Below are 13,644 nucleotides of genomic sequence, written 5' to 3'. Positions count from 1 at the left end.
TGGAAGGATATGATCCGAGTAAACCCGATATGCACATATTATATCTCGACGCCAACAATTTGTACAGATGGGCTATGAGTCAACCTTTACCCACGGGTGGTTTTGAGTGGGTAAACAATATCAATGTGAATAATATTCCTGCAGATTCAGATAAAGGGTACATACTAGAAGTTGACTTAGAATATCCAACAGGGCTACACAAAGACCATAACAGTTATCCGCTAGCTTCCGAAAGATTAATGGTTAATAGAGATTGGATGTCCAAACATCAACACTCCTTGATAGGCAATACTAGATTAGCTAACAAAGAAAACTCGTACCAAATTTGATGGATAAGACAAAATATATAGTAAACTTTAGAAATCTCCAATTATATTTATCACTTAAGAAAATACACAGAGTTCTAAAGACTACCAGCGACTTCAAAAAGAATCTATATAAGCTCATGAATAACTCAGTATTTGGTAAAACCATGGATAATCTAAGGAAGCGTGTTGATGTTAAATTAGTCAGATCTAATGAGGAAGAAAGGCTTAGAAAACTTATAGCCAGTCCAGCTTTTAACGGAAGCAAGATATTTTATAACGACTAAGCGGCACTACATATGCAGAAGAGTAATATAAAAAATTCAACAGTCAGGTGTACGTTGGTATGAGTGTTCTTGACTTGTCAAAACACTCAATGTATGACTTTTATTACCACAAACATATAAAGAAGCAATACGGCGATAGATGGGAGGCGTTTTATACCGACATAGATTCTTTATTAATGGAAATACACAGCTTGAAATACAAATCGAGTATAAAGATATGGCAGAAAAAATAGATGACACGAGTGATTACCCAAAAGATAATCCATTGCACAGCCAGTAAATAAAAAGGTATTAGGTAAGATGAAGGATGAATGTGCTATTGTGGAGGATGTTGGATTAAGACCTAAGATTGGATTGGATATCTTTTTGAAAATACTGAATCCCTGCCAGTTTTCAACACTATTCTCGTTCAAGAATGGAGACAGACTTGTTTTAAGACATTCGACCATGATAAAATTCTGAACATTCATGAGTGCACCTACATTAAGTCTTGGCCTGTTACTTATGGCTGATGCCACTTATTTGACCCATTAAAAGTCTGTGTTTCAACACGTTATTAATTATTCATTGATCTTGTGTGGTCATTCTCCGATTTCACAATTTAGTTCTGTTCAAACTGATTCCTGGATTAACATTTGCATTTAAATCTAGAAATCACCTTGTAACACTTACTTTAAGATGTTTATGCAGTCATTTTTTCAAAATGTAATGAAATTTGTATGTTTGATGTTAGTAGTGGGGTTCACCACATTTTACATTTTGATCTTTATTTGATATTTGCAATTAATATTGGGCTCTATAAACTTCTTCTACCTTGAAATTGCAAAAAAGAGAGAGGTGAAGTTATATTGCGTGTTTGAATCGTTATCTATCGTGTAGTTGTCTGATTTGATCACAAACGTTGATACTCAACTTAATTTCGTTTATCCGACATACTCGTTAAATCAACATAATCATATGCAATGGGACTTGACTTGACTGTATCCAGGTGATCTTAGTGCTGTTGCACTTGTGTTTAGTGTTGTCTAATTTTTGGTTTGTTAATATTTTGAGGAAATAGTGATGATTGTGCTTTCCCCCTGCTTTCATGTTATGCAAATATCTCTGTAATTTAGCAAGACACAGATTCTTTTAATTTTATTCACAGACAGGTGATAATAAAGTGCCCTTAGAAATATAGGGTTGACCAGATGAGTATGGGGCGTGACACAATCATAAATATTATCACTCTCCCACTGTGTGTGTGTGTGTGTGTGTGTGTGTGTGTGTGTGTGTGTGTGTGTGTGGACAAATAAGTCAGGATTTCATAAGATAGAAGAAGGAAAACACAATTTTTTAACCCCATGTTCATTCCTCTTAAATGTCTTCATACTTTCTGTCACAAAGCTTTTTTTATCTTCCAGTTGCACAAAAAGGTTTTAGAAAAGCATGGTAAACCTGATGATGCAATGCCTGGCATTAAGAATGTACGAGAGCCTTTACCATCATTCCCTCTGTCTGGTATGTACAACAAGGCTGGAGGAAAGGTCCGTCTCACTTTTAAACTTGAACAAGATCAGTTATGGATAGGAACCAAAGGTAAGTTGCCACAATCGGGGAGCCACAGGCATATTTTAGAAAAATGACCAATGCCCCATTACCACAGTGCCTATGCTTATAATAACAGATAACAAAGGCTGTGAGATCCGTGTGCGAAATACGCTACAGTCGGAAAGCGCACGTTAAATCTCCTATATCAGTCAGTCAGTCAGCTGTGAGCTGGATAGTCACCATATCCTTTAGGAGGACCACTTCAGCTATTACCTCGCTGCTTAAGTGTTCAAGTCCTACCCTTATGCCTTTGATTGATGCTCATAAACTCAGCTCAACATCTACATGTCCACATAAAAATCGCAACCAATGCAAGAAAGCACATACAAGGGCCTGGCATTCACTGTTGCACTGTTCACTGAAGTGACTTTATGTTGCAGTTTTCCCTCTGAGGCTGAAGCTCGATATAATGCTCTAGCTATGCTGTTGTTAAAATTTGCTGACAGAATTCCAATTTAATCATGACTACCATGGCAGCCATTTTGAAAATGTCATTTTTGTCCTTTGTTTAGACGTTTCTGCACATCTCATTATGAAATTTGAAATGCGACAAGCGTGTTCTATGTAGAATAACATGCAATATGTTTTTTGGGAGGATAGGTTTAGCTCACCTTGACATCGTCAATATGTCCAATGGTTTCTGAGGAGGAGGTTTGCTTAAAGGTTGTTATTCTCTCACAAAAATGAGCTGCTGCTCAAAATGAACTTATCATTATCATTTGCATAACATGCTGTACATGTCCCTAGCCACAATGAAGTAAACTTTTCTTTTTGAAAAATGTCAAAATAGTCGCTGCAGCTGCTCATTTTAGTGGAAAAACAACTTCTATATCCTTCTTTTAAAGAATTCAATAATGTTTTCATGACACTTGTTAGTAATAGGGTGTTTGTAATGATTTGAATATTCAATTTTGTCTACCAGATACTTTACAGTAGTACTTACAGAGTTTACACATGCTTAAGCAACCTGATATATTTTAAAATGATTATTCTGGCATATGATTGGTTGACATGGAGATCAATACTGATCGAAACGGCTATTTATCTAAATGATTTGAGATGTTAAGGTATGATATTCACCAAACTGGGAATACCTGATCTGCCAGGCAATGCCAACAGATTACTTTTGTGTATGAAAAAGGCAATCATAAATAATTTATGACAGCTTTCATATGAAGAAAAGACACATTATGACCGAATAACTTTTGATTTGTATGAATATATCATAAATTTTAATTGCTTCTTTCAGTGCAATTATTTGGATTTGATAAAAATAAATAATTTATGACAGCTTTCATATGAAGAAAAATGCAGGGATAATTTTTTCGGCAGCCCTCTTGAGCCCTGCATGCTCTGAAATAGGAAATGACACATTCAACTTATCAGTACAGGCCCTTCTGGAATGCTAGAATTACAGATGTGATTTTGTGTATGTTTATGGTCCCCATGGTTGAAAAAGGCAATCATAAATAATTTATGACAGCTTTCATATGAAGAAAAGACACATTATGACCGAATAACTTTTGATTTGTATGAATATATCATAAATTTTAATTGCTTCTTTCAGTGCAATTATTTGGATTTGATAAAAATAAATAATTTATGACAGCTTTCATATGAAGAAAAGACACATTATGACCGAATAACTTTTGGATTTGATAAAAATAAATAATTTATGACAGCTTTCATATGAAGAAAAGACACATTATGACCGAATAACTTTTGATTTGTATGAATATATCATAAATTTTAATTGCTTCTTTCAGTGCAATTATTTGGATTTGATAAAAATGCAGGGATAATTTTTTCGGCAGCCCTCTTGAGCCCTGCATGCTCTGAAATAGGAAATGACACATTCAACTTATCAGTACAGGCCCTTCTGGAATGCTAGAATTACAGATGGTGCAATAAATGTTATAATCCGGGCCTTCAAACTTCATAAATCATACATGGTTTGCTTATTCTGATACACAAAAGATCACAGACAGATTACTTTTGTGTATGTTTATGGTCCCCATGGTTGAAAAAGGCAATCATAAATAATTTATGACAGCTTTCATATGAAGAAAAGACACATTATGACCGAATAACTTTTGATTTGTATGAATATATCATAAATTTTAATTGCTTCTTTCAGTGCAATTATTTGGATTTGATAAAAATAAATAATTTATGACAGCTTTCATATGAAGAAAAGACACATTATGACCGAATAACTTTTGATTTGTATGAATATATCATAAATTTTAATTGCTTCTTTCAGTGCAATTATTTGGATTTGATAAAAATAAATAATTTATGACAGCTTTCATATGAAGAAAAGACACATTATGACCGAATAACTTTTGATTTGTATGAATATATCATAAATTTTAATTGCTTCTTTCAGTGCAATTATTTGGATTTGATAAAAATGCAGGGATAATTTTTTCGGCAGCCCTCTTGAGCCCTGCATGCTCTGAAATAGGAAATGACACATTCAACTTATCAGTACAGGCCCTTCTGGAATGCTAGAATTACAGATGGTGCAATAAATGTTATAATCCGGGCCTTCAAACTTCATAAATCATACATGGTTTGCTTATTCTGATACACAAAAGATCACAGACTGTTTACATGGGAAGTAGCTTCAGTTATCTGCTTTCTACAGTCCACAAGAATCAAAAAGCATTCGTAAAGCTTGACTAGTGGTTGTTTTCCTCTGTTATACTGAAGTGGGAAAAGTTCAATCTTGTCTACAGGGAATGAAGATTGCTTCTGGATAGGTATGAGGGCAGCACACATAGAATATGCTACCTGAAAAAGTTCCCAAACTGTCGACTGGGAAAATGTATAGATCACATCATTTTGTTGTTTTGCGTGCTATTTAATTAAAATGATGTTGGTCGGTATTGACATGACTGACCAACTTTTGCCATGTCGAACTTTGCCAAAAAACATGCAGGGATGCTTACAAAAAAGCTTCTTAGAAAATGTCCAGTATACCTCAATGCAAAACATGTGGCTGTTGTGTTGGATGGTTTCCTTTGAAATGGTCCTTGAGGTTGCATGCCATATATAGATTGACCAATGAAGACCAACCTCAGACAGTCAGAAAACGACTGACAACATTGGTATTGATGTTTATTAGGGTCTTCTTGTGCCATATGCAAAATTGAAACAAGGTTACTAAACACGAATTAAAATCTATTTTGCAGCATGTTTCTAGTTTTCGGTAAGCTATGAAGTCACTTTGTATGTGGCATTCTGACTGCCTACTTTTGGTTCCTTATATATGAATGTTTTTACCATGTTTACGTCTTTGCAGTTTGTTTTTACCAATAACTAAATAATAATAATATAAATATTGTTTGATGACTTGGTGATACTGCTATATATACAAAAAAAACAAGGCAGTGTGCATATATCTAAACTTAGATTTCATTGTGAATTTGATTTTGAAGGTTTTGAAGGAACCATTACTTGCGGGAGGCTATGGCTTATCTATATGATAACAATGTATGACAACACGGCTTTGTAACTTTAAATTGATTTCTTTAATATTTATAGTTCTGCAAAATCTGTTTGTGGAGTTTGTCTTGTCTGAGAATGTGAAAAGATTGGACAAGGTTCTGTACTTTTCATGGAAATATTCGATACGTGGTGTTTTGTTGCTTTTAAACATGTTGGGAATTGGACCAACATTCAGCTAGCCCAGATATGTGTATCTCTTTCAGAAGACTAGGTGGAAGATGTCAGGAAGAGGTTGGGACAGAAAGTAGTCACAGCCATTTCAAGGTTCTGCGATGCATTTGAGGTGTTCTCCAATGCCTTGCCGTCGTCTAACCCATTATTGCCTCCAGTGGGCAGTCACAACTACAAGTATATATGACGTCACTAACAGCTACTCTTTCCACTACGACGTCTTCTGCAGCTGCTTCATTGATTCAGAGCTCTCCCGCACCTTCTAAAGTTGCTTCATTGCTACTTGTCCTCAAGATGTCTTCACGATGCCATGACCAGCTTCTTCACTGCTTCGACAGCCTCTTCAGCAGCCGTGTTGCCTCAGAGCACACTTGCTCCTTCTACAGTTGTTTTGTTGCTACTACTACTAGTACTAGTAGAGATGTCTAAATGAAGCCTTCATAAGCCACTCCACCACTTCTGTGTCCTCTACATCTGCTTCGTTATTTCAGACACCACAACTACTTCACTGGAACTTGTCAAGCTGTCTGCACTACGCCTTTAACAGTTATTAACTGCTTCATTGCCTCGGAGTGCCGAGGCACCCTCTACAAGTATTTCAATGCTGAGGAGCACCAGGGTGCCATAAGGGCATCATTCCCATCTTGGCCTTTGTTGTCTTCCAGTGTATTGCTGCCTTCTAGTGAGTTGCCGTGTGCAACTGTTTTCCCATTTACTAATGTATTTAGAGACGACAATGGGCAGCCTCAATTGATGGGTCAGACGTCCTATGGATACCCTCCAGTTATTTTGCCTTATGTCTTGGTATACGCTCCAATGCTTTCCATGCCTGTGAGGTCTTTGCACCTTGCAGATGCCCTCTCTACATATGACACTCAGAATGTCCATAAGGAGAAGTATTCAAGTGCTTGGATTTTAAAAGGTGCCTTGGGTAAGGTGGCAGATATTGTGGACATCTTGTTTATTCCCCACCTTATTAAACCTTCTTCACAGGCACGTCTGAAGGAATCCACTTGCCACGGACCACATCTCAACATGAGAAGGAGTCACCAGCATGTGGCTTTTGTTCCTTTAATAGGAGAAGGCAGGAACAGACAGCAAAGCTGTGACCTGTGACTGACAAATACAAATACAAGTAGTCTGCACATCATCTGCCTGGAATTTCTGTCAGCTTATGTGGGAGGAAAACCTGCTGTGAGTTGTGTCCCTGTGTTGGCAGAGGAAGTGAGTCTGGTGGTTGAAGTCGCTGGAATTCGGCAATAGTGTTCCTTAGACCAACACGCCACTTTGACACTAACATTGTCTAGACAGGTGGTAGAATGGGCATGATTCTAGCAATCAGCTGGTCAGGCTTATGCCCTGTGCATATCCTTTCACACTCACATTTGGCATTATAAAAAGAAATTCATTTTAAAAGCCCATTTTTATATTATATGTGTCAATCTATGAATTTGCTTGGAGCCCTATGATCATGAGCCAAGCTGGTGATGCTGACCTCCGAATTCTGAATGTCTCCAATTTATTGTCATTTGCTGAACCAGCCGGACTTTTAATTCAGTAGGTAGCTGTAGCTTTACGTGTCAAATTTGCTGGAGTGTAACCCCCCTTTATCCTCAGTTCGTAGCTTGGAAATCTGCTGCAGCGAAAGACGGTGAAAAGGTGTGCTGAATCATTTTTCTTTTGACATAGCTTCCCAACACCCTGGTTTAAAAAGAAGACACATTAAATCTGACAAGACTACTACGCCTAATCAATCCGAATATTGGCCACGTTTCTTGGTTATTAAAGCTTTAGACAAAGAACCCATGAAAGTGAATCCATTTGCAATCTCCAAAGGTATCCTTGGTATCTGCGGAGAGGTTATAAATGTCACAAAGCTTCGATCTTTGGTGATAAATCTACAGGAGGTTGTTCTATCCTGGTGAGGCAGGGAATAATCCATAGCCTTGTTCCACTTAACACTACTCTTCAAACTGTTTGAACATTGTGTTTATGTTATGTTCACTGTATCTCCACCTTCCTCAACTATTCTGCCAATCAGATCTTCAGATTTTCTATGATCAGCTCCCAAAGCCCTGCATAATCATTGGCAATTTCAACAGTCATTATTCCCTATGGGGGAGTACTGAGATGAAAAGGGAAAAGTCCTTGAAGATTTTATCTCAAGCAATGACTTATGCATCTTCAATGATGGCTCTAACACCTATCTGCATCCTGCCACTGGCACATACTCAGCCCTTGATCTTTCACTGACAGATTCAAATAGTTTAAATGAATTTGAATGGTCGGTCCATGATGGCCTTTGTGGGAGTGACCATTTTACAACTGTGTCTGCTGTAGTTTTTGTATATATTTGTCTTAATTTCATTTTAGGTTTTTACATATATTTATTATTTATAACTAGTTGTCAGTTTCAGTCAGCTAAACAAAGTGTATCTGACCTGTTAAACCGACTGACTTCCCCATGGCCATAAGCTTCATTTGCTGATTGGCCAAGCTAACAGCTATTGTCAAACTGCATGCTTTGATTACACTGCATACTCTCTCAGCACATGAACTGACAGAACTGCTCAGACCAGCAAAGGATAAAGAGATAATATTAAATCAGATCATCTATGGTGTTGACATATATTATAAATAATAGATAAATTATATTGGATGAATTATGTAATGTTTGATCAAGCACAAATTTGGGTCTGACGGGCCTTTTGCAGAGGAAACTTTCTCTGGCGATGGTCCTTCTGTACTCTGTGAGTTGTACCAATTCCTTTGGACTTACTTTCATGTGGTCATTCAAATGTAGGCTCTGGCCCAATTGTGCAGAGTGCATGAAGGGTTAACTTTTGGGGGGTGTCTGGCGGGTTTTATGCAGCAGCTGATTTGTCTGGCAATGGGTATTTTGTAAAAAGTAGATGGTAATAGTTCATTTTAAGTTGACTTCATGTGGTACCTCCAATGTTTAACCCAGACCAGAATTTGCAACCCTCTATGGGGGATCTGGCGGGCCTTATGCAGAGGAATATTTGTCAGGTATGGGCCGGTTTGAACTCAGTAACATGTACCTGTTCATCTAAACTTACTTTCATCAGGTACTTTGAATGTATACTCTAGTCAAATTTTACCTGAGAGTGTCCACTGAGTGCATTAAGGGTCAACATTTGGGGGTGTCTGGCAGGCCTTATGCAGCAGATGATTTTTCTGGCAATGGGTATTTTATACTTAGTTGAGTGTAGTAGTTCATTTTAAGTTGATTTCATGTGATAGCTCCAATGTTTAACCCAGCCCAAATTTTGGGACCCTCTCTAGGGGGTCTGGCAGGCCTTATGCAGAGGAAGATTTGTCTGGTGTGGCCCATTCTGTACTCTGTGAGATGAACCAGTTCATTTACAGTTACTTTCATGTGGTACCTCCAATGTGTGATCCACCCCTAATATGGTCCCTTCTTTTGGGGGTCCAGGGGCCACATGCAGCAGGGGATCCCCGGCAGACATCCATATATGAATATGTTGGGTTACACAATAAATGTTCCTGTGCTTGGATATTGGTACATTGTTCGTTTGACCAATATGCTCTGGGCTGCAGGTTGATTACACGTCTGTCTGGATAGTCCCACAAATGTTCAGTTGGATTCATGTCCGGACTTTTGCTGGCAAAAGCATAACATCCACGTTGTTAACCTGCAGGAAGTCGCATGTGATGAATGAGGTGTGACTTGTGGCATTGTCATGCTGCAACGTCATGTTGGCTTTGAGGTAAGGGACAACATTCTGAGCAAGAATCTCGTGCCTGTAGCGCATCACATTTAGATTTCTACGAATAGGAACAAGAGCTATGCGATGACTGTGCAATTCCAGCCCAAACCGTTAAAGATCCAGCTCCTCCAAAACTATCTCTCTCAGGAACACAAGCCTCAGCATAATGTAACATTTGATAATGCTCAATTAACTCTGCAGGTTTAACACACTTGTCTCATCTATCAACTAAGTTATTACAGACAAAAAATGGAAATATAGTTCAGTTAAGTTATTTGAAAAATCGGACGTTTGTTTTTTGGTTCAGTATGTCTCTCTATTTTGAGGTAATCCCACTTCCTTAGCATAAATAGTCTTGAATAGTTTTTTTTATCATCTTGACCTTTACATGAACAATACTGACCTTTGATCATAATTCCGCATACGGAACATGTATAGTTAATGTGACCTATTCACATGACATGTATACCGCAATATTCACCAATACAACTCTTACTGCAAGCCACAGGTTTTTCCATCAGTATATACTTACACCAGGCTGTTCCAAATGCCATTGCTATTTATATATTCTACTGGGAACATATATCTCAATGTGTGTCAGCCGAGTAGCAAACTCATAGACCAGTCACAAGGTCATAACTGGTAAGAGCAGTCGCTGTCTAGTATATCACAATGAATTGTTATGAGGTTACTATATTATTAGTGGTATGCAAGAAGGGCCGCCCAGCTGAAATGGCACTGGAAACACCATGGTATACAATGGTAAACCATGGTGCTCCATGGTTTACCACCGCCGGTAAATGGCACCACAGTTTAGCATGGTAAATTTGACCATGGTATACCAAGGTCAATTATACCATGGTCTACCAGGGTCAAATATACCATGGTTTACCATGGTCATCTAACACCATGGTATACCATGGTCCACCATGGTTTACCACCGCCGGTAATTGGCACCACGGTTTAGCATGGTAAATACACATACACCATGGTCTACCGCCAAATTCTGTGGTGCCAATTACCGCAGACATAGTATACCATGGTCTCTATGCCATGGTATACAATGATCTACCATGGTCTCTATACCATGGTATTGACCTTTTTCACACTTTCGCCATCTTGGATCGAAAACGAGGCTTGGAGAGCATTCGGTGCTTCCGTGTCAAGGAATCAGTATCGAAATGGCTTCCACCAAGCGCGAAGACTGTGTGGACCAAAAATTTAAACTGTGTCCCGGTCATAAGACCCGGTTTTGTTGAAACTTGGGTAAACCAAATTGCAAAAGTCCCCAGAAAAGTATTAAAAAGAGCCTATGGCAATTTTTGCGAGGGATACATATTCGATGTTGAAGGTAGGGGCTTGGTTGTGTCGGCAACCCGGAAGTGATTTTTCCGTTAAATATTATCTTATCAAAGTCCTCCAAAAACACACATCTTGCGTTTTTTATAATACATGTGACACCTAGTATTGTTGATGTGATAATCATTACATCACATTGTTTAGTAAACAATAAACAACACTTTAATTTGGCTGTGAAGTTGTTTCGATTTGTTTTCTTATTGATATGAGTCCAAATAAGAACAGCTTTGGAAATGAATAATCAGATTTTTTTCATTGTTTACATTCCACCTGAAGTATAAATATTTTCCAAAACAAAAAAACGTGGTGAATAGCTTCCTACTGTGTAGTAGCAATGAAAAATCATTAAAAAATATTGGGTGTTCTTTTGAACATGAAATGAGTAATAACAGTATGTGTAAAACTGAAATTTAAAGATAAAAAATATATATTGCTGCGTTGATCACTGTATGATTTGTATGACTTTCTCATATGTGACATAACTATTGTTAGGCTGAAGCAGATACCATATTTTATGGTCTCTGGCTGAAATATTACTTTCTTCTGTTATGTGCATTCACCTATCAAAACATAAATTTCTACTCACATTTGTTGTAACCTCAAAGAAAACGTGATGAACTTGTGAAAAAGTCCCTTCATTATCATAAGCCTAAGAACCAGCAGCAACTCACCTTAAGTAAAGATTCGTTTCACAGTTTTCCATCAATTTTGTTTTTCACTGTACATAGTGTACCATTCATGTTCAGTCTTAAACATTACCAGGGAGCTCAGATAATGTTCTATTGCCCTCCACATTTGAGTAATATGTGTCCATATGATCTGCTGTGTGACCAATAAACATTCACATAAATCCAAAGAAGTATATGTGTAATAACTCACCATTTTATGGTAACATGAGTCAGACTAAAAGTAAACACATACAGGCAAATTAAATACAACAAAGAATGATATAAATTGTATACAAGGGTTTATTTTACAGACCTGTTGTAATCAATAATATACATTGATATTATCATGATTATAACAGGCAGGATATTCAGTTACTTTTATGATTATAGTATCTCCTCAACCTGATGGAGCAGTTTGCAGAGCTCGAAGCTTCAAGTCAATAAAAAAGAATGAAACCCCTTATCACATGAAGGTGAATAAAACCGAAAGGAAATTGTGTTTTTGTACTCAATAAATTGTTTCATATTTTCTCGTTAAGATACATTTAAAACAATTGTGGCTGTGAAAAAAAAGTACTTTTTGATGGAAAGATAATTAAAATTCTCATTTATTGAAAACCCACACCTTGAACCAATAGTCTGAAGAACAATCACTTTAGTGTCATTTATGCTCAAGGCTTAGGAAAGATAACTGGGTTCCCTGCATAATTATTTTCAAGTCATGGTTATAATTGGACAAGGCCAATTAATCCTCATAAGAAAAAAGTGCTATTACACTGAGCAGATATTACCACATAAAACAATAATAACAATAGACTACCAATGATATTTTTCAGATCTGGATCAATACAACCGATTCAACTCTCATTGAGCAGACTTCATGTAATTGTGAATCTGGCCAGGGCAAATGTAATCACGTGATTGGTTTACTGTATTTGTTACAACACTATCAATCCCTTGACTTAAAAACAGTGCCACCTGCATTGTCAAAAACATCGCTGCCACAAACATGGCATGTTCCACAAAGAAGTAAAGGCCTTTTTGCCAAAAAGGTAGACCAAATCACTGTTCAAAAAATAAAAACACCTGCCAGTGGATCTGTTACATCTAAGTCATCAACAGATACTACCTCTTCTACTGCCTCTACTTCATCTGCTGCCTCTACTACATCTGCTGCCTCAACTACATCTGCTGCCTCTACTAACACTTCCTCTGCTTCTCCTACACTTACTCACTCATCATCTTCCAATGCGAAACCTGTCCCTTTAAAAAAGAGACGCCTTGATGGTTTGAAGTCTACTCTATACAATCCCTTGCCCAAAGACATCAACCATAATGAATTTTCTTCCACTCTAAAAAACATTTGTGGTCAAAATCCTAAGGCTAATCAGTTCTCATCAATCATTCCGAATATGAGTGATATAGTTCTTGTACCATCTGCGTTTGGTCAAGTTCCCAAAGGTTCAACCATTTCACTTCAACAGCCTCCTATATCAAACATAAACAAAAGTCATATCATAAACCATTCTCACCCCTTTCCCCCACCTTTTGTAACGCCTGATATTAAAAGCAAACTAAATGGCCCACTTACATCAAACCAACAAACATTTCTCGATGGACTGTCAGTTTCATCAACACAGAGTGCTTTATACGAGCAGGAAACACAAGATCAATGTGAGCAAAAGAAGTGGTTTGAACTTAAGGCACATCGCCTATCTTCAAGTAACTTTAAATTTGTGCATACCAGACAAGATAATTTTGAACATTTGTGTGACTCTCTACTGAAATCCAAAAGACAAACTGAGGCTATGAAGTATGGCATGGAGAATGAGGACTCTGCTGCTGAGGCATATTCAAGGCTCCAGAAGCTTAATGTCCATGCTTGTGGAATTGTCATTAACCATACATGTCCATATCTAGCCACTTCACCAGACAGGCGGGTATATGACCCGTCTGAGAGTGACCCTTGGGGTTTGCTAGAAATCAAATGTTCCACTGC

At 37.6% G+C, this 13,644-nt stretch overlaps 1 protein-coding gene across 6 annotated transcripts in view; it reads left to right on the top strand.

Moving 5' to 3' along the window:
* The window catches only part of LOC124125318 (ubiquitin domain-containing protein UBFD1-like), a 257,619-nt gene that overhangs the window by 176,214 nt on the left and 67,761 nt on the right, over positions 1-13,644 (top strand). For all 6 annotated transcript variants that reach the window (XR_007220282.1, XM_048393972.1, XM_048393971.1 and 3 more), the window contains exon 6: positions 1,996-2,170. Coding sequence is in view for 5 of the 6 variants with exons in the window: in XM_048393972.1 (XP_048249929.1) it covers positions 1,996-2,170 (175 nt within the window). In the remaining variant the exon portion in view is untranslated. The remainder of the gene's footprint in view (positions 1-1,995; positions 2,171-13,644) is intronic.

This window comes from Haliotis rufescens, unplaced genomic scaffold, assembly GCF_023055435.1.
Source record: "Haliotis rufescens isolate VD_foot unplaced genomic scaffold, xgHalRufe1.0.p SCAF_124, whole genome shotgun sequence".
NCBI lineage: Eukaryota > Metazoa > Mollusca > Gastropoda > Lepetellida > Haliotidae > Haliotis > Haliotis rufescens.
The sequence above is the reverse complement of the archived record's forward strand: the minus strand, read 5'-3'. Positions and strand labels throughout refer to the sequence as shown.